This window comes from Spermophilus citellus (assembly GCF_964194105.1).
Source record: "Spermophilus citellus genome assembly, chromosome: 10".
Classification (NCBI taxonomy): domain Eukaryota; kingdom Metazoa; phylum Chordata; class Mammalia; order Rodentia; family Sciuridae; genus Spermophilus; species Spermophilus citellus.
In genome coordinates, this window is record NC_138197.1 from 47,365,680 (window position 1) to 47,391,826 (window position 26,147).

At 34.5% G+C, this 26,147-nt stretch overlaps 1 protein-coding gene across 14 annotated transcripts in view; it reads right to left on the reverse strand.

Annotated features, from left to right (window-relative positions):
* ABCC9 (ATP binding cassette subfamily C member 9) overlaps positions 1-24,157 on the reverse strand; it is a 134,996-nt gene extending 110,839 nt beyond the window's left edge. For 2 of the 14 annotated variants that reach the window (XM_081309840.1, XM_081309838.1), the window contains exons 1-9: positions 21,426-24,155; positions 20,970-21,079; positions 18,613-18,671; positions 16,872-17,033; positions 14,233-14,374; positions 10,350-10,471; positions 3,929-4,095; positions 2,749-2,991; positions 340-534 (exon numbers count right to left, since the gene is read on the reverse strand). In XM_081309840.1, the coding sequence (XP_081165966.1) occupies positions 340-534; positions 2,749-2,991; positions 3,929-4,095; positions 10,350-10,471; positions 14,233-14,374; positions 16,872-17,013 (1,011 nt within the window). In that variant the 5' untranslated portion in view covers positions 17,014-17,033; positions 18,613-18,671; positions 20,970-21,079; positions 21,426-24,155. Of the gene's footprint in view, positions 1-339; positions 535-2,748; positions 2,992-3,928; positions 4,096-10,349; positions 10,472-14,232; positions 14,375-16,871; positions 17,034-18,612; positions 18,672-20,333; positions 20,471-20,969; positions 21,080-21,174; positions 21,384-21,425 lie in introns of those variants that run through there. The other 12 variants (XM_081309845.1, XM_081309846.1, XM_081309842.1 and 9 more) reach the window with 12 other exon arrangements.
* Between the last annotated feature and the right edge of the window lie 1,990 nt (positions 24,158-26,147).

A 26,147-nucleotide genomic window follows, 5' to 3' on the forward strand; every position in this document is an offset into this window, starting at 1 on the left:
GCTCTGAATCTGAGAAATAAGTTTTTGGACAGATACATTGAATGAGCACATGCTTTTCTCCACAAGAAGAATTACTATTTTTTTATTTCAGTTCTCTGTAAATAAGTCTGTTTGAATTATTCATAAAACTGCATTGATAGAAAGTGACAATTAGGGCTGAGGTTGTGGCTCAGTGGTAGAGCACTTGCCTCGAATGTATGAGGCACTGGGTCTGATTCTCAACACTGGATATAAACGAATAAAAATAAAGGTTAATCAATAACTAAAAAAAATTTTAAGTGATAATTAAAGTGAAAACTGTCAACAATATGTTTCTTTTCAAAAGCATCATGAACTTACACCTGTTGTGTTATTTGTCATATTCTGAGTTTCATTCACACGCTGTACTATTCCAGAAATACAGAGAGGTCCAGCAAAACCCAGCAGATCAGCCAGATAACGAAACGTGCTACTCAGTAGAATTGGCCGCCCAAAAGCTCTGTACATTGCAAGCCATATAGATGGAGTTCGATTTGGATGATCTGCTACTTTCTTCTGAAAGAAAAGCCAAGAAAACAAAATGAAATCATCTAGGGTAGTGATTAATGTCATCCAGCAACTATAAATTCCTTTTGATTAATTCCAACGATATTTTAATGACTTGAAAACAAATGTATAAATTTCATTACAGCATGCATAATTTTGTATCCTTTAATAATATATAGCAATTTCATGCAAATAGTAGTTACTTAATGCACTTTAATGAAATAGAATAAAAAATACACAGGCTAGATTTTCTGAGACTCTGTATTATTTTTACTTGTTAAAAGAAAACACAATATTCTTAAGGCCAAATTTATTTTTAATTCCCTTTGATTTGGAAAATACACATCTGACATGAATGTTGTAAAGTACCAGGATTAAGATTATTGAAAAACTAGTCAATATTTCTGAAATTACTTGATCATAAGTAATGATCTACCTATCACATTCAGATTACCCAACCTCAACTTTGTTTCTCCTCCAGATTTTCCCCTTCCTCATGAATGGTTGCCAATACTTTAAAAAATTATGGTAGGCTTCTGGTTGCCAAGTATCAAAGAAATGCCAAGTGAGGAATGGCATATATGCTTACATTAACTCAAGGCTTCACAAATCTACAGTTGTTGACTGTAAAGATGCTAAGACCTGAAACATCACAATAACTATGTCTTGATAAAGAGGTGGACAAAGTTTTTCCACTGTGGCAAAGAAACCAACTCAATAAAACAGAATTCAGTTGTGTTTCCTATCCAATTCCCCTCTGAATGAATAATCTGATTATTTTCTTAATCTTGTTGATGCAAGACATTAATACACCAAGTTCAAGCTAGTCTATGTTGTAGAGAATACACAGAAAACTTAAACTATTCTTAGTTTATATTGTAAATTTTTTCTCTAGCAGAGAAGTTTTTTAATGTTTTTAGTTATAGATGGACAAAATACCTTTATTTTATTTATTTATTTTTATGTGGTACTGAGAATCGAACCCAGTGCCTCATACATAGCTAGGCAAGAGCTCTGCCACTGAGCCACAACTCCAACTCCTAGCAGAGAAGTTTTGATGCAATACTTTCCCCCAGAGGTAAAACCAGAGAAATGACTCAGGTTCATTTGTAGTAATCATTTCCTGCAATGATAATTTCATAATAGATTTCTGACACAAGAGGTCATTTTCATCATTTACCATAAATGCTTTGTTGGTCTTGATTTAGAGTAGCCAAAAACTCTTTAATTGATTCACTCTAACCTAATCTCTTCCAGTGATGTTGGGAATACTAATATTTTAAGTGACCCTGATATTTGTAATGGTTGCAATATATACCATATTGACAACTGTGGGTAGCACACATGACTATTCAGATTGATAACCAGTCAAATTGAAAATATCCATATGGAGGCCTACACAGACCCCAGCCTATCCATGGTTCCAAGTTGCTATCTGCCTTATAAAGCAAAGTGAAGAATTTGGATATATATAGAGAGAGATACAGATATAGATAGAAACACACACACATATGTGTGTGTGTGTATATATATATATATATATGTATACATATAAATAAATATATATATATATATACATATATATATGTGTGTGTATATATATATATATATATATATATATATATATATATCCAAAGACTCTCTCTTATCTTTAAATTTTTAAAGCAATTATTAAAACACAAGGAAAGTATTAGAAGAAATAAAATTTTAGGAGACATATGAGATGATACATGGAATAAGTAGGTGACACCCTTTAATTTAGTCTCCCTAGTTGAGACTACAAAATATAAATTTTAGTTGATATTTAGAATTTTAATTTCTTAAAAGTAGTTACTAGTGAATATGATCTATTTTACCTATATATTACAAAATTATTCACAAGATGCTTGAGAAAAGACAATAAAAATCCCATGAGTTATAAATATGATGTGGTACCACAGATTAATTGTACAGTTCATTGAACTTAATTTTTAGTTTCCACTTGGTCATAGGTCCCAGAGAAAAGACACTGCTCTCAGTCTTTCCTCACGTGCTGGCTGAGCAAATAACATACCTATATTTCACTGGCTCTTCTAGTCTTCCCTCAGTGATCCAATTAACATGACTCAAAAACACTGAGCAAGACAGATGGAGGAAATCTACTCTTCCTTAACCATGGGTATTATCTAAGCTTTGCACTTTTATATTTAATTCAATTCTCTATAATTATGGACATGCAGTTACCTTTTGTTCTTCATATGCATCTTTCAGGCAAACATAATTTGTTACTGCCCTCATTGCTATTGGCAATTTTCCAATGGCCTTCAGATCAATAGGCTTTTTATGTGCAGATATGATAAGGGTGTTCATCCACCAGTATGTCGCTTTTGATAGCAAATTCACAAATGGCTGAAGAAATCTCACACCCAGATCCTGGAGGTCTTCAGGAGGCTTGACTTTCTGAGGGTTCATGAAGAATACATACCTCTGTGGCCAAGAAGAATTCCACAGTGTAACGTGAGCCCAATTTTTTTAATATATATTAAAATTTAATTTTAACCTTTTCTATGTTTTCATTCTAGGCCACCAAATTTTATATTTTAATAACTTTTTTCATCCCTTTCTGAAATACTCTTTGAAATATTTCCTTTTTGTTTTCACTAACTAGTTAAATGCCAGAATTGTAAAAAAAAAAAAAAAAAAATCAAGTAGCCTTTTAAAAGAACCTATCTTTCATTATCTTTGATAGCATCACCTTAGTTAAGATTTTTATATTAGTAATATTTTAAAATGTGCTATCAACACCATTGTTGAGTTGCTCTGTTGAACTGTGATCTATTAACTGGATGGTCTCCACATTCGCTGCAGCACTCAGAACTGTCCACTCAAAGCAAATTCAGAGTTCTCTAATAGAAAATGAATATTGAAAAGTCAGTCAGTAGTATCTCACACAACATAACTAACATTATATAGTGGAAAGGACAACAGATTTGTAATTATAGGCCGAGTATGAGTTTTGACCACATTACTTTGGATATATACCTAAAGTTATCACCATAGAAGCTTCATTAGTGAAATGGGCACAAAGGATAAAACTACTTTCTTTTCAATTACAAATTTCTAGAATACAATATTTTGTGTTTAGGACTAATCACAGATGATGGGGAAAAGGTCATCTATAATAGGAAGTGAGCTTCACGTTTGGCATATGAAAGGCACACAGTCAACATCTGTATAGATTCTGAGGTCATACTGAGATGTCTGAAACTTTAATATCCTGATGGTTGGTGATTAGTTTATATTTACACGTGCAGATCATACACACTTGTTTATCATATTAAATACTAATAACTGCTGGCTGACTTAACCTTTATTGTTGAGGCCCTGCATCACAATAAGTAAACTAATATTATTAGATACTTACTCTGACCCGAATGACATTGATCTCCACAGCCATCAGAAGCCCATTCAAGATGACCATCATGCCAGTGATGCAGAAACGCAGGTCTGATACTCCCCACCCAGACTGCCAATACTTGACCAATTTTATTGTTTTTGTAATAAAGGCCATTACCCAATACAGGAATAAGGCTGCAGAAATAGACGGGAAAAAAAAAGAAAAGATGCAATTTTTCCTGATATTTTTAAAAACTTGACTAACATTTCAATAAAATAAAATGTTTTATAATAGCAATGACAATTTTAAGTATTCTATTTGCACATAATTTTATTTAATAAGAAAGAAGTGTACGTTTTAATGTGCTTTGGGGATTTTGAATCAAAACTATGATATGGAGTGAAAGTTTTAATCTTCTACATGTGAATCTCCAGCTTTCCCAGAACCATTTATTGAAGAGGTTATTCTCTCTCCAATATATGTATTGGAGTCTTTGTCTAGATTCAGTTGGTTGGAAATATGCATATGCGGGGTTATTTCCAACCTCACTATTCTGTACTATTAGCCTCTGTGTCCGTTTTTATGTTAACACCATGCTATTTTGATTACTATAGCTTTGTAGTATATATTGAAGCCACACAGTGTAATATCTCCTGCTTAGTTTTTTTAACTTAACATCACTTGGTGTCTTTTGTGCTTCTACATGAATTTTAGTTCTGAAGAATATCACTGGTATTTTGATGGAGATTACATTGAACTATAAATTGTGTTGGGTATTTTAATAATAAATATCAATTGTTCTAATCCATGAACATCTAAAAATAACTCAAAAATGTTGAAGACTTCCATTCTGGTCATCTGTGACAGATGGTAAGTCATAAAGAAGCTTGTAAAGAGGTGTAGTGGTTTTATGTCTGGCCTTGTTTTTTAAGAGCCCTGATCTTGTGAAGAATTCACAAGTTGGTGTCTATGTTAGTTATCCAATAGGTAAGTGTGTTTTAGTTCCCATAAATATGTCCATTGCTGTTTCCCTGGAATTACCATGGTTATGTAGCTACTGAATAGAGTTTCTGCTTTACAGACCAGCATAAATGACTCATTTCATCCAGATAGTTTAAAACACCATACCCTACGCAAAAACAAAGAACAAGGATCTAACAAAGCAAATCCAGACCTCAAGTAGTCAGGCCAGAAAGGCAGGAATCTACACCAACTCATAACCACAGCCAACATTTTGCAACAAATATGAGTTAGAAGCAGTGACATTCCTAGAGACATGTTGGCAAGGATTCAATCTACATTGACCTTTAAATAAGATTAGTACAAATGAATATGGGATAAAAGGAAATCTAAAGCACACATAGGATAATCCAGTATGGACAACATTATCAGGGCCAGAAAAGCTAAGGGTGATTACAACTTCCTTTTTGAAAAATAATTGAGCTTTGGCATACAAACTCAAACATATATTTTGTTTTAGCTTAAAATATAGAAATAGAATGTATTTATGGGGAAAATGGACCAAATTATGCAGACTGAAGAGATTTGCCTTAAATATTATAAAAAGTAGATTGAAAATAAACAATAGAAAAAATATATGACTAAAACAATAAGTATAAGAATCCTAGGCAGCTAAATTTGTATCAAAGTAAAACTTCAAAACAAACAGTATTATCAGAAATAAAAATATTTTTAATAATAATAAAAGGGTCAGTTTCTCAAAAAGCAATTAAAAATATGCATAAGCCTATTGAAGACTCAGAAGATCCAAACACTAGCAACCACCTATACTATTTGCTATTTATTAAATTATTTACTTTTTGGTATTATAAAAATGTACCCAACATCTTCCAAACATACATTAATGTTAATTGCATACAGTACAAGTAACAGACTATACGCTCTCTCAAGAAACAAGAACAACAAGTTTAAAATAAAACATATAAAATATGAACACATTCTGATAAAAATGAAATTAAATTTTAAAAATCAAAATAATAAGTCTATTAATTTTCTGTTGCTCCTTAATGGACTATAACAACTTAGCAACTTAAACTAGTATTCATTTCTTATCTCACAGTTCTCATGGGTCATAAGTCTAATCATGGCTTAGCTCTCTGCTTCACAGCGTCATTGGGCTGCAATCCAGGTGTGGAGTGGGGCTGTAGTCTCAACAGAGACACAGTGATGTGGCACTCTCACTCTTGCCTTACTCTATCATCTAGAGGCAGGGCACAGGCTTCACTCAAGGGGACAGCACAACACGGAAGGAACACCAGGCAAGAGATAATGGGGGTAACCTTTGGACCTTTGGATCCTTCCACACAATAAGGTACCTAGTGGTTTCCAAATATTTGGAAATTCAAAAACACATTCTAATAATCCATATGTTGAAGAAGAAATCATCAGGCAAGTTAGAAAATATTTCAACTAAATTAGCATGAAAATACGCTATGTTCTAAAATTAAGGAATGCAACTAAAATAAGATACAGAGAAAAGTATTTAGCTTTAGAGATGTATTTGAGAAAAAGGACCAAAATCAATGGCCTACATTTCTATCTTAAAAGTTAGGGAAAGAAGAACAATGAACAAAATAAATAAAAAGATGAAAAAGAAATAGAGCTAAGAGCAGAAAGCAATAAAACAGAAAACAAACAATTGATAAAAGGAATAAAATCAATACAATCAACTAGATTGATTATTTGAAAGGATCAAGAAAACTGGTACATTCCTAGCTAGATTGATCAAGAAAAGGAGAATATAAGTGACTGATATTAGGAATGAAAAAGGACCTATTTCTATATATTCTACGTATGTTAAAAGGATAACTAGGTAATATCATGAACAACTTTATGACAACATATCCAAAAGCTTAGATAAGTTGAAACTTTCTTGAAAACTTGACTTACCAAAAATGACATTAAAAAAAAATCCTCTGAGAAGTCTATACCTAATAAATTAATTAATTTGGAATTTGAAGTTCTCTTAGTTAAAACTACAGGCTCTCATAACTTCAGTAGTGATTACATTCAATATGTAAGAAACAAATAAAATTACAAAAATCTTAATATATATGTAATATATATATATATGTATATATACATATATATATATATATTTATATATATAATAGTTTTCAATTCAATCTATGAAGCCAGTATAACCCAGCATATGAAAACTTGACAAAGATATTAACAAGAAAATAACAGATCAGTATCCTTCACCACATAGATGTAAAAAGTCTTAACAAATAAAATCTAACAAAATCTAAAAATGCGATAATATATCATGAATATGTGTGATCAATCCCAGGAATGCATTATTTATCATTTGAAAAATATATAGGCACAATTTAGCATAATAACAGTACAATTTTCCCAAAGCGTGGAGAAAAAAATTCAATACAATTCAACTCCTCCTTATGATAATTTTTTAAACTGTTAAAGAAAGCTCTAAATAGAAAACTTACCAGATGAAGTTTTTCTATGAAAAGCTTGTAATTAACATCACGACTATTAAAAACTATTTTTTCCCCTAAAATCAGGAGCTAGACAAGAATTTTACTCTTACCATGCCCATCTGACTTTTTTACTGAAGGTTTTATTAAGTAATATGGCAAAAAAAAGTTTAAAAAGAAAAAGAAAGCATAAAAATTTTGAACAGAAGTAAGTATAGCTGGACACAGTGGCACACGCCTGTAATCCCGCAGCTGGGGAAGCTGAGACAGGAGGACCACAAATTCAAAGCCAGCCTCAGCAACAGTGAGGCATTAAGCAACTCAGTGAGACCTTGTGTCTAAATAAAATACAAGGCCCAGGATGTGGCTCAATGGTTGAGTGCCCCTGAGTAACACCCTCCACACCCCCAAAAAGAAGTAAGTATAAGTGTCTCTATTTGCAGATGGCATTTTTGTTACTATAGAAAATCCTAAGAAGCCTACAAGCAATAACCAGAAGTAATAAGTGAATTTCTAAGATTGCAAGATACAAGATTGAGTCACAAAATCAACTGTATTTTAATACAGTGATAGAAGTAATTGGAAAGTAATATCTGAACTATAATTCCATTTATAATAGCAGCAAGGAAAAAACTAATAATAAATTTAACAAGATATGAAAGACCTCTATACCGAATACTACAAAGTATTGCTAAGGGAAATGAAAGAAGATCTTAATAAATGAAGAACACATTGTGAGACTAGATATATCATCAAGATGTCAATTCTCTCCCAAATTGTTCTATGCATTCAATACCATTCCCATCAGTACCCCACCAGGACTTTTTTTTTTTTGTTACAAATTGTCAACTTGATTCTATGCTATATAAAAAAATGCAAAGGAGTCAGAATATCCAAAGCAATCTTTGGAGGAAAAAAAATTGTATAACTTACAATACATGGATGGCTTCAAGACTTCTAAAGCTACAGTGATCAACACAGAATGGCAGTGGCATAAAAAAATCCATGAATAAATCAAAGGAATAGAAAATAGAGTCAAGAAATAGATTATATTTAAACAGTCATTTGATTTGATTTTCTTTTTTTTTATTTGATTTTCAATAGAGCTATCAAAACAAGATGATGGTAAATGGGAAGCCTATCTCACAAATGCTACTAAAACATCTTAATATCCATTTGGAACAAAAAGAGCCATGGTACCTTACTTTATACCACATGTACAATGGATTTAAAGTGGCTCATAGTCCTAAAAATTTTGAAACTATAAAACTTCTAAAAGAAAGCAGGAGAAAAGTTAAGATTTCTTAAGACATGGAACTGAACATAAGATCAAAAAAGGTAAATTATACTACATCAAAATTAAAACATCTGTTCATCAAGACTCCTTTAAATAATTAATTTGAACGCCAGAGACTGGGAAGAAAATATTCTCAGAACACATATGCAATGACATATTAATATCTGTATATACAAAGTTCTCCTACAACTCAGTGATAAAATGAAACCTAATTTTTAAAAGGCACAAAATATGTCAGTAGTCAATTAACAAAGATAATAGAGATCTCACAAAGGTAACAATTGACCAGTAAATTCATCACAAGATGTTCAACATCATTAGTTATCAGGGGAATGCAAATTAAAATTATAATATGTTGCTAGTATGCACCCACCAACATGGCTACATCAGATAAACCAAGATCACCAAACCTTGGTGTAAATTTCACTTTTTAGCATGTTCAGATTTCTGCAATAATGTCTGCATGTCATTTTATACTGGGGAGTTTTTTGTTAATTCAGATTTTGAAAATACATGTAAGTTAACATTTAACCCTGACTACCTTTTTTATTAAATGGCCTTTGCCCAATCATACAGTGGGACACAACATAGAATGAAATGATCATTATTTTCCATGCACCAATTTTAAATTTTGATGTCTTCTGGAGAAATAAATAAGATACTACTAATGCACTGTAATCATTTCTTTTTCTAATTTTTATATCAGCAGTGACATCATTTGCATCATATAAAAGTTATAACAATTGAATGAGATCTGTGGACCTTAAGCAATTGTAAGCATTCACTCATACCAACACACAATTCTCCCCACAACTTTAGGAGGCTCACGGGCCCCTGCAGCTCATCCATGATCCATGGTCTATATTTTCATCTAGTCTCTCTTCATGAAAATATATATCATGGAATACAAAGATGAGACAAAGAGTATTGGATACAGCTCATTAGAAAGAGATAGACTTTATTACCCTAAATACATATATGATTACACTAGTGGAATAACTCTGAACCATATACAGCCAGAGGAATGAGAAGTTGCGCTCCACTTGTGTATTATATGTCAAAATGCATTTTACTGTAAAAATAAATAAATAAAAGAAAAAGAATGTGTTGTATTACTTTAGCCTAAGTCAAAAATGAACTTAGGAACATTTTAGACAGACTCTGATTTCTACAGGACAAGAAGGTGAGAGAGGTTAACTGGACAATCTAAGACCCCATGCAAATTCTCAGGACAGCCTACTTTTCAGCATGCTTTGCTGCAGAAAGACTCCTGGTGCACTTGCATACATCAAGAAATGTGGCATTCCCACAGCATCAGGGCAAGGCTGGAGCCTTTGAAAGATGCCACAGAACTCCAAGCCACAAGCAGAAACATGTGGAACTAGATGAGACGACTTGTTCACAGGGTAGCAGCTCTTTGTAAGTTCTCTGATTCTTAACAGTACAACTCCTGGGAGCCCCAGATCCAACATATGTATTCACTTTTTTTTTTCCTGCCATACGCTGACACACCCCAAAGGCCAATTATTGGAGACTCAATGTCCTGGAGACACGGGGATTAATTATAGTGTTTTTTTTTCATGCTTCCCACTCTCCACCCAATATATTGTGTGGGAAAAGAAAAATGAATAGCTCTTTTTGGGGTGGGGGAACCCAACAACAACAACAACAAAATATCCTTGATCATACTTACCTAAAAGTAGTTTAGGGAAATTTGATGTTTCAATATTATGATAATACACTATTGATGTCGTAGTGGCGACGAATCCCATTACTGCCGGCATGAAGAGGTGGAGATGCCTGGACTCTCGTCGTCTGTGGAGAGAGTCACAGGGTCAGTGTCTGAGGATGACAGCTCTGGAGTTTCTCATTTTGTTTACAATTTTTTCATTAAAACTCACTTTTAACTATAAGTTATTTAAAATATAGAATGCAATCATAATTGCTAAGAGAATGTGGAAAGGGAGACTATCTTGTATGATATGATTCTGCTGAAAGGACTTATTCTACCACAGAGGCATGGATAAACACAGTTACATGATATCTGAAAATGCTTGCAACAAAACAAATATATGACCACTGCAATACATAGGGACCTATACAAAATATATTTCAGCTGGGTAGAACTGCTGAAATAATTCAATGATTAAAATAATCAACTAAATTGGAACTCTAAAGCATGTGAAAAGTATGTTTATTCCTTTGACAGTTTTCCTAAACTCTGTGGTCTTCAGGGATTTCTCTATTCTTATTAATTCTTTCAACGTATGTGCATTTGTTGGTCCAGATGCTGTATTGGTTCTGGAATGCAGTAACAATAAGGTAAGCTACAGAGTCCAGTTATAAAGAGTCTTTGGGGGACATCAGTAGCAACACGGATAGAGACCATAAGGATACAACATTGGTATCTGGATCAGAGAAAGCTTTGTGAAGGAAGTGACTTTTTAACTGAGACCCTAAGAATGAAGAATTGCTGCCCAGAGAAATAAGGGAGGAAGACTGTTCCTGGTAGTATCCAGATGTGATAGACCATACTGCAAACAATTTAGTACAACTGCAAGAAGACTAGTTCATTCTGAGGGCAATAAAAAGCTCCAGGTGTGTGGGAGAGATGAATGGACCCCAGATGTACATGGTAGAAAGCTCTCAACTCTGTCTGCATCAATGTTGCCACATGGTAAGAAATTTAACTTTTCTCAAATTACTTCAATATATTAGTACACAGAATGGTGAAGAGAAGAGAGTGACCTGTTCAAGAGTGCAGGAAAAGGAAAGGAAATCATTTCTGAAGAGGTATGGTTGACAGGGAAGACTAAAATACAAAAAGAAATGTCCCCATTGGAAAAATGACAGACAGGCACTTTAAAAAGTATAAACAATGGGTAGGGGGCCAGGGTACCAATGGTGAAGGCCTGATTCAAGCTTTGTCAGCAGCACAGGGAGAAAACAATGTATCTGGAAGAGGTTACTTGTTAAAATGGACAGGACTTTAAGAGTGTTGGTGTTGGAGACTGATGAAGATGAAGAGGTAGAAACAAATCCTAGTGTGTCCGGGTGGATGACTGTTTGACCAAAAGGTCAAAGTCCTGGAAGAGGGACCTTAAGAGGGTAAGCAGATAGGAGAAAGGGAGCTAACAAGTTTCAGTAGGGATGTGTAGACTGTGAAGGTGTCTAATAAGCATGCAAAGAAAATTGTCTCATAGGTACATGTATGTAGAGATTGCATTAGTAAAAAGAAATCAAAGATTTGATTAGGAAAGCCTTTGTATAACTTGTTTCACAAATTATAATGAGTATTTGTTATATTTTAAGTAATGAATATTTCATGAAGATTTTGTTTAAAGAAGACAAAGGGAAGGAATGATCTGGCAGTGTCAGTCATGATAGAGAAAGAGAAAAGGCAAAGTAAATTTTTTTAGAAGTCACTGGAAGAGTTTAAAGGACTTAAAATCAGCATACTACAGTGATGCATCCACATCAATGTTTATAGCAGCTCAATTCACAATGGCCAAACTGTGGAACCAAGCTAAGTGTCCTTCAACAAATGAATGGGTAAAGAAAATGTGGTATATATGCACAATGGAATATTACTCTGCCTTAAAGAAGAATGAAATTATGGCATTTGGTAAGTGGATGGGGCTGGAGAATATCATGCTAAGCAAAATAAGCAAATCCCAAAGAACCAAAGGCTGAATGTTTTCTCTGACATGTGGATGCTAATTCACAATAAGGAGGGTGGCTAGAGATACTCTGGATTAGACAGAGGGGAGTTAAGGGAGGGGAGAGAATACGGGGGGGAGGAATGATAGTAAAATGAATAGGACATTATTAACCTATATGCACAGGTGATCACACAATTGATATAACTCTATATCATGTATACTCAGAAGAATGAGAAGTTATACTCCATTTACTGATGATGTATCAAAATGCAGTCTACTGTCATGTATAATTAATTAGAACAAATTAAAAAAGAAGTCACTGGATGATTAACTCTTCAAGAAGCCTGGCCACAAAGGATTGTAGAAGGAATCTATAGCTAAGGAGTAGGATAGCACAAGACCCAGGTTGTATTTTTGCCCATTTGTTTTTAGGCTGGGTCTCTGGTATCACTACCACTATGAAACACATTTCTGCCATCAGTGCACATCCTTCTAATAACAACTTGGCTCGAGTTTTCTGTCTCCGACTAAAGCCGCACGTCAACTATGTGGCTGGGAAGAAAGGTGAACCAAAAAGATGTCAATGTTTTAGAATATACTTGGTTCATCTTTCTTCCATTTCATAATATACATAAAAACATGTAGGGTCAAACTATATATTCAGGAAGTAAAAAAAAAAGTGAAGATTAGAATTGGCTCTGTCAATACAAATACACAAAGGGGTTTTGAATAGCTATCATACGATAATAGCCAATTAAACTTCTAAATGCTTTGAGGGAGGCCATAAATTAGAATCTCTGATTTTTCTTTTTATCAGAAATTAAAACATGCACATATCTGCAAAGAACCATCATAAAACATTAAAAAATAGTTGGCTCCGCGACCAAAGCTTAGAAGTTTTCATTTCTTGTTAACTGCAGCAGAGAAACATAAACAGATGTCAGGGGAAGTTCTATTAGATAAGAGGAAAAGGATCTTTGAGGCTTTCTTTTCAAAACCTTTAAAGGTCTTCTCATGTCAATTCTTTAGGTTATACCATTAAGCACAATTTCATAACCAGAATTTTCCTATTATTGGAGTTTATTTTCTTTTATTCTGGGAAAAATATTTACCCAGATTTTGTTCAAGTTTACAAATACAATTTACTCTATTCCAATTGCCTAATAAAAACTTTTTTATAAGAAGGACAAAATTCCTTTAAAAAATGGATCTTTTTCTGGGCTGGGGTTGAGCTCAGTGGTTAAGTGCTTGTCTAGCATATGTGAGGCACTGGGTTTGATTCTGAGCATCACATACAAGAAATAAATAAAATAAAGTAAAGATATTGTGTTCACATACAACTAAAAATATTTTTTAAAATGAGTCTTTTGACAAATCCTGATTTTAAAATAATTTCACGCTTAGCCTCAATTTGTGGCTCTGTTGTCACAGGTTCTCACAATGCCTTAATGCCTGCCTCATCTACTTTTGCTTCTTTACAGAAGGAACTGAAACACCTGAGAACTGATCGATATGTCAATATACAAGTGTACAGCTATTAGAGCTATATAGAGATAGACATCATTAATAGGCATCTTTCTATTGATACCTATTTTTAGAGATAAAGTAAATATCAAAAGTTTAAAAGTCCAGAACTTTCTGCAAGGGCTACCAGGATCAGGGAGCAAAGAAATATAAACACATGAATGAGCACAAGTCACAGAGATCTAAACGTGTGTTATCAGAGAAAGCCTGCATCGTGACACGTAAGTAGAGATGAAACACATCATCATCATAGAAGATGGAGACATCTCTTTTTCCTAATGAGTTATGCCCCTAAAGTTAAGCCTGGCTTGGTATGCTCTTCACTTCTATCGGTGTCGTAGTGTACCCACTGGTATTCTGTACTGGTGTTGTGTGCATTGAGACACTTACGAATCTGAAACGATGCCTTCTGCTATTTCACAAACATGCACAAACAGGAGAGCAAAAGTAAGAATCCATCTCAGGTTATGCCCAGGAAAATGAAGCCATGTGTTGTGATGAATTTGCACTTTTGAGCTTTGGCTCCCCCACCCTGAAAAATAAAGAGAAGAAAGGAAAGAAGAGATAAACAAAGGGATCAATTATAATCATGGAGATCATTTACATCATTGTAAGCTTGGGGGAAGTCTCTGAAACCTTAGTGCTCCCTAGGACACCAATGGAAAGTCTCGTCTCTTTTCATTATGTTAAGCAAGATTACAACTTCAATTAGTTTTTACAACTCTGCCGAGATGGACACATTAGCTTTTACTGCATTGTTCAGGAATGACACTAACTCTGAGGCACTGAGGAACGTGGCTCCTTCTTACACTCATCAGAAGCTCTCACAGCTTCCTCATTCACTCAAGAGCAAACAGATCAATAATTATAGTAAACAGCAAAAGAAATTCGTTGTCTACATTCTTTTAAAACATGGAATCTGGGTAGGATCAAATGAAAAAAGACACAATTCATGATAAAATATAGGACTTGTTAGTTGAGTTAACTCTGAAACATATGAGAAAAATGATTACTTATGAGTGGGACCACCACTATTCAATACACTTAGACTTTTCTCAAAGAAAGCTAAAATTTTATTCATTTATATGAACAAAAGTAGAATCAAACACATTATGGGTTCACTTTCAGTTCATTATTGGATAAAAAAAATTCAAGATGAAATTTCAGTAAAATTTTCTGTTTCTTACAAAACTATAGGCATAGTAATATCACCTCATGTATGATATTAGAAAAGAACCCAACTTTTGTTTCTTTTGTCTCTCTTTTCCTCATTTTTTGACTGTAGAAAAGTCCTACATACTTCAAGAATGAATGGAGATCTGTGCTTGAAATATTGCAAGAAAAAATTTCTGTATAGATACAAAGGGATCCCTAAAGCATCCTTTGAAAAGAAAATTGATTCACATCTTACTTGTTTCCAAATGTACTTCATCATTGGAATGTTAGTTACATTTAATGTATTCTACTAGAATTTATGCTATAAACATTTGCAGGCCAGTTGTGTGTCTTTTTTACAACAACCTAACTTTCTGATATTTCTTCAAGACTAATATATGATCCCTCACTAACTCAAGTAACCAGTCATAAATAAGCAGTCTGCATCTTTCTCCAGTTCCTTTTGCCAGTGTCCACTCCAGTTCCTTCCTTATTGCCAGGGTATGTGCTGGAAGTTAGGGATAGGGAAAAAAAAAAAAAGGAATGTCACAGTCCTGGCTCTCAAGAAGTTAGTTTACTGAATGTTAGAAATGAATGTTTAATTGTAAACTTGCAGCGAAAATACTCATTTTCTACTTTTGGTTAAGGAGCATTCTTAATGCCTTACAAACAATGCTATATAAATCATGACTAGTATTTCCACATATGGCTTCTCTGGTCTCAATATATTTAGTGTCTATACATTTGCTTAACATAAATAACAATGTACCAAGAGTTATGCTGGCCTCTGTATATACCATATGACAGAAATACTTTGATCTCACTTAGAATATGAAGCACATGGTATTCCCCTCAATATTTGCTAAATGAATAAATAAAATCACACAAATTATTTTTAAACCTCTTCTTAAAGCAGATTATTAAAATGTTAGTTTTCCTAAGAAAATCTGCCCAGTAAATTTTTAACTTATCTTTGTAGGCAAAATCATGCATGGGAACATTAAATACCAAATAATTAAAATAGTGGTTACCTTGAGAAGGGATAAGGACATAAGGCGTGGGAAGTATCAGAAAATGGTACACATGAGGAGTCCCTTTTATTCTTACTGTTGTATTCCTTTAAATGAGTGGTGGTAGGTTTGATGGATGTTTATTATATTAATCATTTTATGTATCAAAATATTTCACAACTTCAAAAACATTAAAGAATCTATTGGTTGTTTTACGTAAATTATACATAATCTCCCTAATTTATTGGCATCTTTATATATGTAAACTGTAAAATAATAGGGGACTATATTTCTAACTCCTTTCTAAATAGTTTCCACATCTACTCTTTCTACCTAAAACATGACTTATCACTCCTATTTTAACTTGCATGGTTTATTTCTTACAAGTCCCCTAAGCAGGTCCCACTAGCCCTAAGAAGTACACAACTTCCTGACAGGTTGATGCCCAAGCTAACTTATTCCTGCATCTGTGAGTGGGCTGGCAATATGATGCCATCATTTCTCTTAAAACATCTGCTCCACTCCACTATTCCCAGGAGGCATGCACTCGGTATAACCCAGTTCCTAGTCCCTTCACCTGGCACAAAGCAAGTACTCAACAATGCCTTACATCTCTCTCATAGAGCCATCTTCCTCTTTTTAAAATCTACTGCTGCTGAGCTGGCAGGCGGCTGCGGTTTAGCTTGTGGAATATCATATGCCAAAAATATATCATTGGAAAATACAAAATACTTGTTTCTTTCTCACAGACTTACACATCAGTTTTCATGTTGAAATTAATAGAACATTATCCCAAATCTCAGCCATTAATAAGAGATACAAACATCAAGCAAAATAATACCAGACATTAGATTACTTACTTACCAATAAACAATATTGGAAAAGTGATAAACAACAGGAACACATGAGGGACCAGGTTGAGGGCATCCACAAAGCAGGGATTTTGTAATACACCATCATAGATATTATATGAGGAAATGTTGTTACCACAAAATGAAAGACTCATTTCTTCTTATATGACTTATTCTGAAACAGATAGAAGAAAGAAAACGTCCTTTTATTATTAAACTTTTTGTCATAAAATTATGGCCTCAAATAAGGAGTTCTAGCATGAAATCAATCTCCCTTATTTTTGAAGTTGAGAAAATAGAAAACTATGGCCAAGTAGCATCTTTTTGTTTTCTCCACATTTTTTTATTGGCGCACTATAGTTGTACATAATGATGGGATTTGTTGCCACATATCATATTTGCACACAATATAACAATATAATTTGGCCACTATCACCACAAGGGTTTCTTATAATGGCCTATGCATTCTGTAAAGCCTTTTCTCCAGAGCTATTTTTCAGAAAACTATTTTATTTCAATTTGAAACATACCTCAAAGGAGTGTCTGAATGACTTAAATAACATCAAAGAACAAAAAAATGGTGATATAACAAAAAGAGAGAGAGAAAAAAAAAACAGTGACAGAAAAGTCAAAATGGTGCATTATCAGATTGTTTCCCATATTCATACATAGAACAAAATGATCACTAAGCAACTCTAGCTGAATACAATTTGTTGAAATATTTTATTACTTTTAAGAAATAGTAATACTCAAAAGACCAACATGGCTTCAAATAGTAATCATTCTCTCTCTGAAGTATATTAACTTCCAATACTTAAGATACAATACATGTAACTCAGGTGACAAACCAATGAAACCACTCAAGTCTAAGTCAGAAATATTATTTTTTTTTAATATTTATTTTTAGTTTTCGGCGGACACAACATCTTTGTTTTATGTGGTGCTAAGGATCGAACCCGGGCCGCACGCATACCAGGTGAGCGCGCTACCGCTTGAGCCACATCCCCAGCCCAATCAGAAATATTCTTAAATAAAATGCACTCTACTCCAGTTTTGAAACAGAAGATAGCTTTAAGTTGGAAATCTGTATTCCATGTGAGTAGAAGTAGATAAGGTTAGAGAAGAAAGAGAGGAAGAGATCATACAGGGCTTTTTGGAAGTCATCCTTGAGACTTCTCTGAGTGACATGGAACCACTTGGGGTTTGTGAGCAGGGGAATGACATGCTCAGACTTAGATTTTAAATGGATGCCTCTCATAGCTGTACTGAAACAGATGGTAGAGGAACCAGAGACTGCTCCATCAAAATATACTACTATGAAATTCCAGCAAGAGTTTCAGCATTCCAAAAACCTCTTCTATAATGCCTTCTATTTATTTAGAGCTTAACTAAATTCTGGGAACTTTGCATATATTATCTTATAGTCTCAGGAGAATTTTAGGATCGAGGTGTTATTTGCATTTCACAGCAATAGATACTGAGTTTAACTGGGTTTCAGTAACTTGTCAACCAGCAGAGAATCCGGGATCCACATCCACTTGTCTGATTTATAAACCATGTTCTTTCCAATGCATCATGCAGTCTCCAATCTGTTTTTTTTTTTTTTTGTATAAATGATCTTATCTCTTCTTATTAAAACAAGTAGCAATTTAAGATTTTAACCTCAATGGACTTTGCTTCCTTTCCATATTATGTCAGACTGGATTCTGAGTTAGATTACTAAAGTCTGGCAAAAAATTTGATTAACATAGTACCTTTTCTCTCTTTCCTTTCATGGACAATTGAATATTGTTGGACACAAAAAATATTTTTCCTAGAAGAAAAGAAAGAATGTTACCAAGAAAATATTGGCAAAAGTAGATTAATTATTGAAGAAATTCAACTCTAATAAAAGGTTTTATAGAGCATTACATGAATATAATAACTAGTGAGGAAGACTATATTTACAATTTTAAAAGCTTGTATGTAATTCCTTTCACATATTATTTCTGATAAACCCTTTTTTTCCTCAAAAATCCTCGATGTACTCTCTAGTTAAGATATTGTCTCATCTTTAAAAAGGTTGGTTTTTTTTAAAAAAAAAAACATTATGTGGTTATATACTTGGTATATTATTACAAATTATTAGAATTCTAAATGGGATAAAATATTTTTAAAGGACTTGAGATTTTTAAATAACACTAAAATGGAAAGTATTTTTTAAATTTATATATAACAGCAGAATGCATTACAATTCTTGTTACATATATAGAGCACAATTTTTCATATCTCTGGCTGTATACAAAGTATATTCACACCAATTCATGTCTTCATAAATGTACTTTGAATAATAATGATCATCACATTCCACCATCATTTATAATCCCATGCCCTCTCCTTTCCCCTCCCACCCCTCTGCCCTATCTAGAGTTCCTCTATTCCTCCCATGCTCCCCCTCCCTACCCTACTATGAATCAGCCTCCTTATATCAGAGAAAACATTCGCCATTTGTTTTTTTAGGACTGGCTAACTTCACTTAGTGTATGTTTGATATATTTCTGGTAAAGATGAAAAAAAACAAAATTTAAACACCCAGATAGTAATGGAATTTTGAAGACTGCTTCCTTTAGTTGGTAGAAATGATAAGGATGACTTTAAAACCACTCTTAACTGAAAGAGATTTAGAATGATTGCTTCCTTCCATCATAATTCACTGCCTCCTCTATTCTTTCTCTCTCTCCCTTAGCATCCTTCTCCAAAACCCATTGGCCTGTGGTACCTTCTAACAAACAATCAGCCCACATTACAACCCAATGTGGACAAAAAGGGAAGTAGTAAACTTATTGCCGATACGTTAATAATTACTGTGTTCATCAAAGACATTTTATTCAATCAAGATTGCTACTAACTTTTAAATTTCCTATTGTCATTCAGGTTTCTCTTCCAGAACCCACATTAAGAAATTAGGAGTGCTCTGGGATGTGTATAAACTACTGCTCTTGCTGGTTAAACCCTGTCACCTGACATCTTTCAGCGCCACCCCTTCTGGAGCTGTGGAAGTTCAACTAAGCCCTAACAGAGGCCCTAGTATCAAGAAGGAAGGAAAGGAAAGAGGGGTCACAGGGAAAGGAGCATTTTTTTTTCTCCACAAGCATAAACCTCTGAAAGACATTCAAGTATTTATGACAGTGAACAGGGTTGGAGAACTTGATTGAATAAAGACAAAGATCAAAAGTGAAACTTTGATTATAGGGATGGTCTACAGAATAGAAAACATAATTATGAAAATATTTCTTGATGATCTAACAGGATTTCATGGTTAAAAAGTGTCATCAGTATTCTTTTTTCCTTGAAGCATCTTATATGAATTCCCACATCCCCTAGGACTTATAAAATTTGGATTGAGTTGATGAATGTAATAATTGACCTATAGTTCATCTATAAGAGAAGAACAGTTATCTGATTTAGTTATAAAGTATATTAAAACATCAGGTACTTCATTTATTTTTGTCAGCTCTCTCCTCTGAAAGTAGATATCAGTTAAGTGGAAACTAGCACTTTCCTGTCCACCAAGCAGAAAGTGTCAGTTATGACAGAAAAGCAATTCCAGACAACTTCAAGTCCTAAAAACACCTGAAGAAAAAAAAAAAAAAAAGCTAGACTCAATATGCAACCTCTTGTTCTCACATGCAGAACAACTCATTCTTTAGTTATTTAAGTTATGCTCTGAGAGAAACATGACATTTTAAAGAATTTAGGGTTTTATCATCATCTAGAACATTTTCAGGGCAAATATCACTTGCAAAAACAAATGCTACAATAACTTCTTTGAAGTTATTCAGTCAATGGCTCATAAAATAAAAACTAGACCTCTAGATAGCTATGTATCTAGCTACCTATTGGCTAGCAACTATCATAGACCCCCCCAAAAAGAAATTTACTAACAAAAATGACGGCTAACTTTTGATTTACTGCTTGGTTTAAATCCACCCATTTACTGTTCAGGGACTGTGAAGTTCTATCGCACATCAAAGGAAATGTTGGAACCACTTGGCAAATAAGATTTCTTAGACACTGCAATGAAAACTGAGCAAATAAAGCAAAATAAATAAATAAATAAATAAATAAATACCTTGGGCTTGACGGTGCTTCAAACCCCTATGGATGCACTTGTACTACCTTCCAAACACGAACTTCCTACACTGTCTTAAGATGTAAATTTCAAACCAGGACACAGAACTCCTAAAAGCAAAGAGTCACAAAAATTAAGCAGAGATAGTTACTTCATGAATAATACAAGAGATGTCTAAGAGAAAAAAAAAAAAAAACTAATATACCTTTTCCTGTTTCCAGTTGGTTTAAGTAGGAGCCGGCAGTTTTGTAAGAAAAACTGGAAACCTGATCCCCACCCCCTCTCCTCCTCACGACGGGGCCCTGTCCCTTAATCCTAGAAATAGCGAATGTGAAGGCAAAGCGCTGCAAAGGGCAAAGGCGCCTTTAAATTGCCGAAATAACAGATAAAAACCACCAGCTTACAGTTACTCTTAAAAATTTTTTAATGAGAATTATGTAAAAGACATGGACTCACTCATTCGGATGACAGAGCTTTCCTCCCCTAGCCGAAGCACGCAGTGCGCCGCAGCAGATTATTTTTAGGGTGGTGGGAGATCAGCTGCTGCCTCCTATCGAGTTTCTAAATTGCACAAACTACTTCTCGGGCCGGGGCGGACACTTCGGCTGCGAGGCAGGAAACTGGGCAGAAGCCCCGCGCGCTCGTCGCCTGGGACTGGGGACCCTCCCCACCCCAGTTCGGCCCAACTTTCCGCGCTGGATCAGGAGACTTGGGGCGAGCGCGGTAAAGAGTTTACAAAACCAAGTAATCTGCGTACCCCCCGCGACTTGATCGAACACTGAAACTTGCAATTAATGATGCGACGATTCCCCGGAGTCGGGTTTTCAAAAGTCAAAACACTGGAGGTACTCGCCTGTGTTTTCCCCCGCGAACTCTGTAAGCACCCTTTTATTGGCCACATAAGGAAGCGGATTGGGGGGTTTGACCGATTTGTCCCCAAGCGGACCTGGGAAACGAATGGCTCATTTTAGGCATAAAAACCCGCTGCGGGGCTGTGTAAGTGCGTGCGAAGGTCTCCCATCCGCAACGCAGGCTCTAGTCGAACGTTTCCCCCAGTGACCTGGAAAACCTGGTCATTCCTCTCGAGGGGTCACCGCGCTGCAGACCCGCGACCCTTGCCCAAGCTCCCCGGAAGCGAGACTGTGGTTCCCACCAACCACCCGAACAGCTCCCCGGTCTCTTGCTCCCAACCAGAGACGTAATAAACTCTCCAGATCACCCGTTTAAAATATGGTCACTCCACCATTACTTCCTCCAAGATCGCAAGCTGAGAATTTTGACCCCGACAACTTTTAAATTAACACTCCATTTTCTCAAGGGCCAGTTCTGAGTCAACTTGAAATCATCAGCGTTTTCAGCAACTGCCCTAATCTAATAAAAGATGGTCAGCCAGGCGCGCTGGTGCCTCCCAAGTTCCGCGCGCGATCCCCAAGGGGCATGGGTCCCGGGACCTGAACCCTATACCCCAGTGGCCCCTGGCCTCGCGGACCTTGTGGGCAGTCAGTCCTGCAAGCCCCAGGGGATTTCCCCGCCGGCGCCTCTCTCCCGGGAAGTCGCTGCGTTCCCGGGTGAGTGCCTGCCTTGGCCAGCGTCGGTGGCCAGAACTTGCCCGCCGCTAGGGGCCTGCAAGCCACTTAGAGGCAGCACCCAGGAGGGTCCGGAAGACTGGTCCTGAGGCCTTTGAAGGCCAGGAAACTGCACCTTGGAACTGTTTGCCGCGACGACGCAGGAGCAGGGAGAAAGGAGTGTGGCTCAAGAGTGGGGATCAGGGTATTGTGGGTGGAATACCGAGAGAGCCCGCGCACAAGTCAGAAGAGGAATCAGAATCTCTCCAGGGCCTGTGAGGAGAGAAAGGAGTTGCAGATAATCCCAAAACAAGAAGTGTGACTACTCAAAATGAACTTGAGGATTTTTTAAAATCACTATTATTAAGGTCATTTATAATAATAAGAAAGCATCATTATTGGAGAAACTTTGGAAGAAGTGGGAAAGTATGAGATAGCAACGAGCCTCTCACAACCCATAAAACTACTGAAAATATTTTGTTTTATTTTAGCAAACACAGGCCTTATAGTATATTGATTAATTAAGTACATGGACGAGGAAGCCAGCCCTGTTTGATTCAAATCCTGCACAATGACTTTGAACAATTCCCTCTTTTGTACAATGAGACAAGTAATGGTTCATGTGTCTTATAGGTTTGCTGTGAGTATATATGAGATCACATCTGCTCAGTGCAGAGAGTCGCTGCCACTTTGGCAAACATTAATGCGTTCGTAGTCATTATTCTGGATATATATATCTGGATATATACATCCAGAATAATGACTATATACAATATATATGTATTCATATATATTGTAGAAGGACAGAATGACTTTATTTTATTTGTTTATTTTTATGTTTAGTTTATGTTTAGAACCCAGTGCCTCACACATGCTAGGAAAGCGCTGGGCCACTGAGCTACAGCCCCAGCCCCTATTCTGGTTCTTTATATGCATATTTGTATTATTGGCTTCATAACATAATTTGTCTCCTCACAGCATCTTTTAAAATAATTTTCTTCCAATGGTACTTTAAAATCTTCATAGAAATGATTAAAAAAGGTTGCATAATATTCCATCGTGTTGTTATCCCACAATTTAAAATGCATTTTCTTTTGTTAGACACATAATTCCCAATTTACACTAGCATGTGTGATCTTATGATGAACATTTTGTATAACTTTCTTTCTAGCAGGTAATTTCTTTAGAATACTCCAAAGAGTAATTATAGCATAAAAAGTGGTAAATATTTTTAAAGCTAGAGATATAGCCTTAAATAACTGTTCTAAAGAGTTTGTATTAAATCCTCTCAACTGTGTGAGATAACATTACATTTTATACCCAACCAGTATTGGATATTTTCACTTAAAAAAAAATCTTAAAATTTGCCAGGTGTAGTGGCACAGGCCTGTAATCATAACAGCTCCAGAGGCTGAGGCAGGAGGAACCATAAGTTCAAAGCTAGCCTCAGCAACTTAGCTAGACCCTGTCTGAAAATAAAAAATAAATGGGCTGGGATGTGAATCAGTGATTAAGCCCCTCTTGGTTTAATCCCTGGTATCCACCTCATAAAAATTTTATAATTTGACAGATAATAGACAATTTTTTTGTCATTAAGTCAACATTTTTTTCAACTCTCCATTAATCTTTGTATTCCATTGAACTTTTAATAAGAAAATATTTTAATTCTGTCCTATATATATGACAAAGGTTTCCCCATATATCATTTTAAAACAATGATAATGCCATCATCTTTAAAATTTAAAAAAATATTGTTTTCTTTCATTTTGTAAAGATTTATTAAGAGTACACATGTGATTTACACAGAGGCCAGAGAAAGACCTCCAGAGTTTATGTTTTCATGGCACTTCTTCCTAAGGGAAAGTTTACACAGACACATCTGTTACTTTTTGTCACTGCAATATTCCAAAGCTTTAGTTAATAACCTCTGTTTATATTTGTCAAAGGTTTTCTTTTTAAAAAAAATTGATTCTAGAATTTATTTTGCATATGCCATGGGTGAGAATCTATGTAAATATCTGTTATACCAACATCATTTACTAAGAATGTTTTTCTTTTGTCTTAATATGCAATGCCATCTTTTTCGTATACCTATAATCACTTTACAATAAGATCTGTTTCTAAGCTACTTATTTTCTTTAATTGATCTATTTTTCAATTTTTAAAATTCTATTACTATGATCAGACTGATTTTATTACTATAGCTTTAAAGTATGTTTGTATATTTTAACCCTGGTAGTACCAGTCCACTTCTTATTCTTTAAATTTTTCTCAGCTACTCTTGTTTTGTTATTTTATTGGAATTTTATGAAATTTAAGAAATAGCATTTATAAAGAATTGCAATATTTTTAGTGTTCAGTCTTTCTGTCAGAGATGTGATTTCCAATTTAAGATTTCTTTTTTATCTCAAAATTAAATTTATAAGTACATTTCTTGTAAAGACTGATCATACAAATTTCACATTTTTATTTTCATATTTTATACTGCTATTAATAATGCACTATTTATTTATACTTTCTAATAGATTATCTATTTATTTATCTTATACCCACACACTTTACTAGTTTCTCAATAAGCCCCATTACCTTGACTTTGCAGAAAATTTGGATTTTTTTCTGCCAATAGTGATACATTTCCTTTTCCCTTTTAAATACTCATGGCTTATTTGTATTTCTCTACTAAATTAAAGAACACTACTAAATTAAAGAACACTTCTGTCGGAAATATATAATTTATTTTAAATCAACTTTGTTAAGCAAAATTTTTATTAAATAAAAAACATTCATCATATGTGTAAAATTCAAAGTGTGTTGACATAACCATGATCCCTAAAGATAAAGAATGTTTCTGTCTCCCCAGGAAACCCACTTGTCACTCACTAGTCGATCTAACCATTTCCCACCTAGGATAATTATTAATCTGAGGTTTATTACTAGAGATCAGTTCACAAATGTCACATAAATGTAGTCATACATAATCTGCTGTGTCTTGCTTTTTTATGTAAGCATAATATTTTTTAGATCAATTCATGTTGTTGCATGTATCACTAGTCTTTTATTATTGAGAAGTATTTCAGTGCACTAAATATACCATAATATTTATCCATTCAAGTGTCCATATCCATTTGGGTTATTTCTACTTTGGGAAACAATTAATAAAACTTCAAAGAACAGCCTTATACATATAGATTTTCTTTTCTCTTGAATAAATGTCAAGCAGTGGATTTTCTGGGTTATATGGTATTTGCACATTTAACATTGCAGAAATTCCAAAATGATGTCCAAAGCAATTGAAACATTTTGTATTTTCTCCAGAAATGTGACAGTTCCAGTTATGCCATAGTTTACCAATGTTTAAGATCTTTGGTTTCATTGTTTTATTTTTGTGATTTAATTCTCCTATTGGATCTGAGTATAGCCTGGTTCTTGATTATGACTTTAATTTGGATCTGTCTTATAACTAATCACTTTGAGCATGTGTTTTCATAGGTTTACTGGTCATTTGTATATCTTCTTGTGGTAGGTATAATATTAAAATGGATCCCATTCTGTATAATTATTCCCATCCTGACATTATGTTACATGGTAAAAGAAAATTTGCAAATGAGATTAC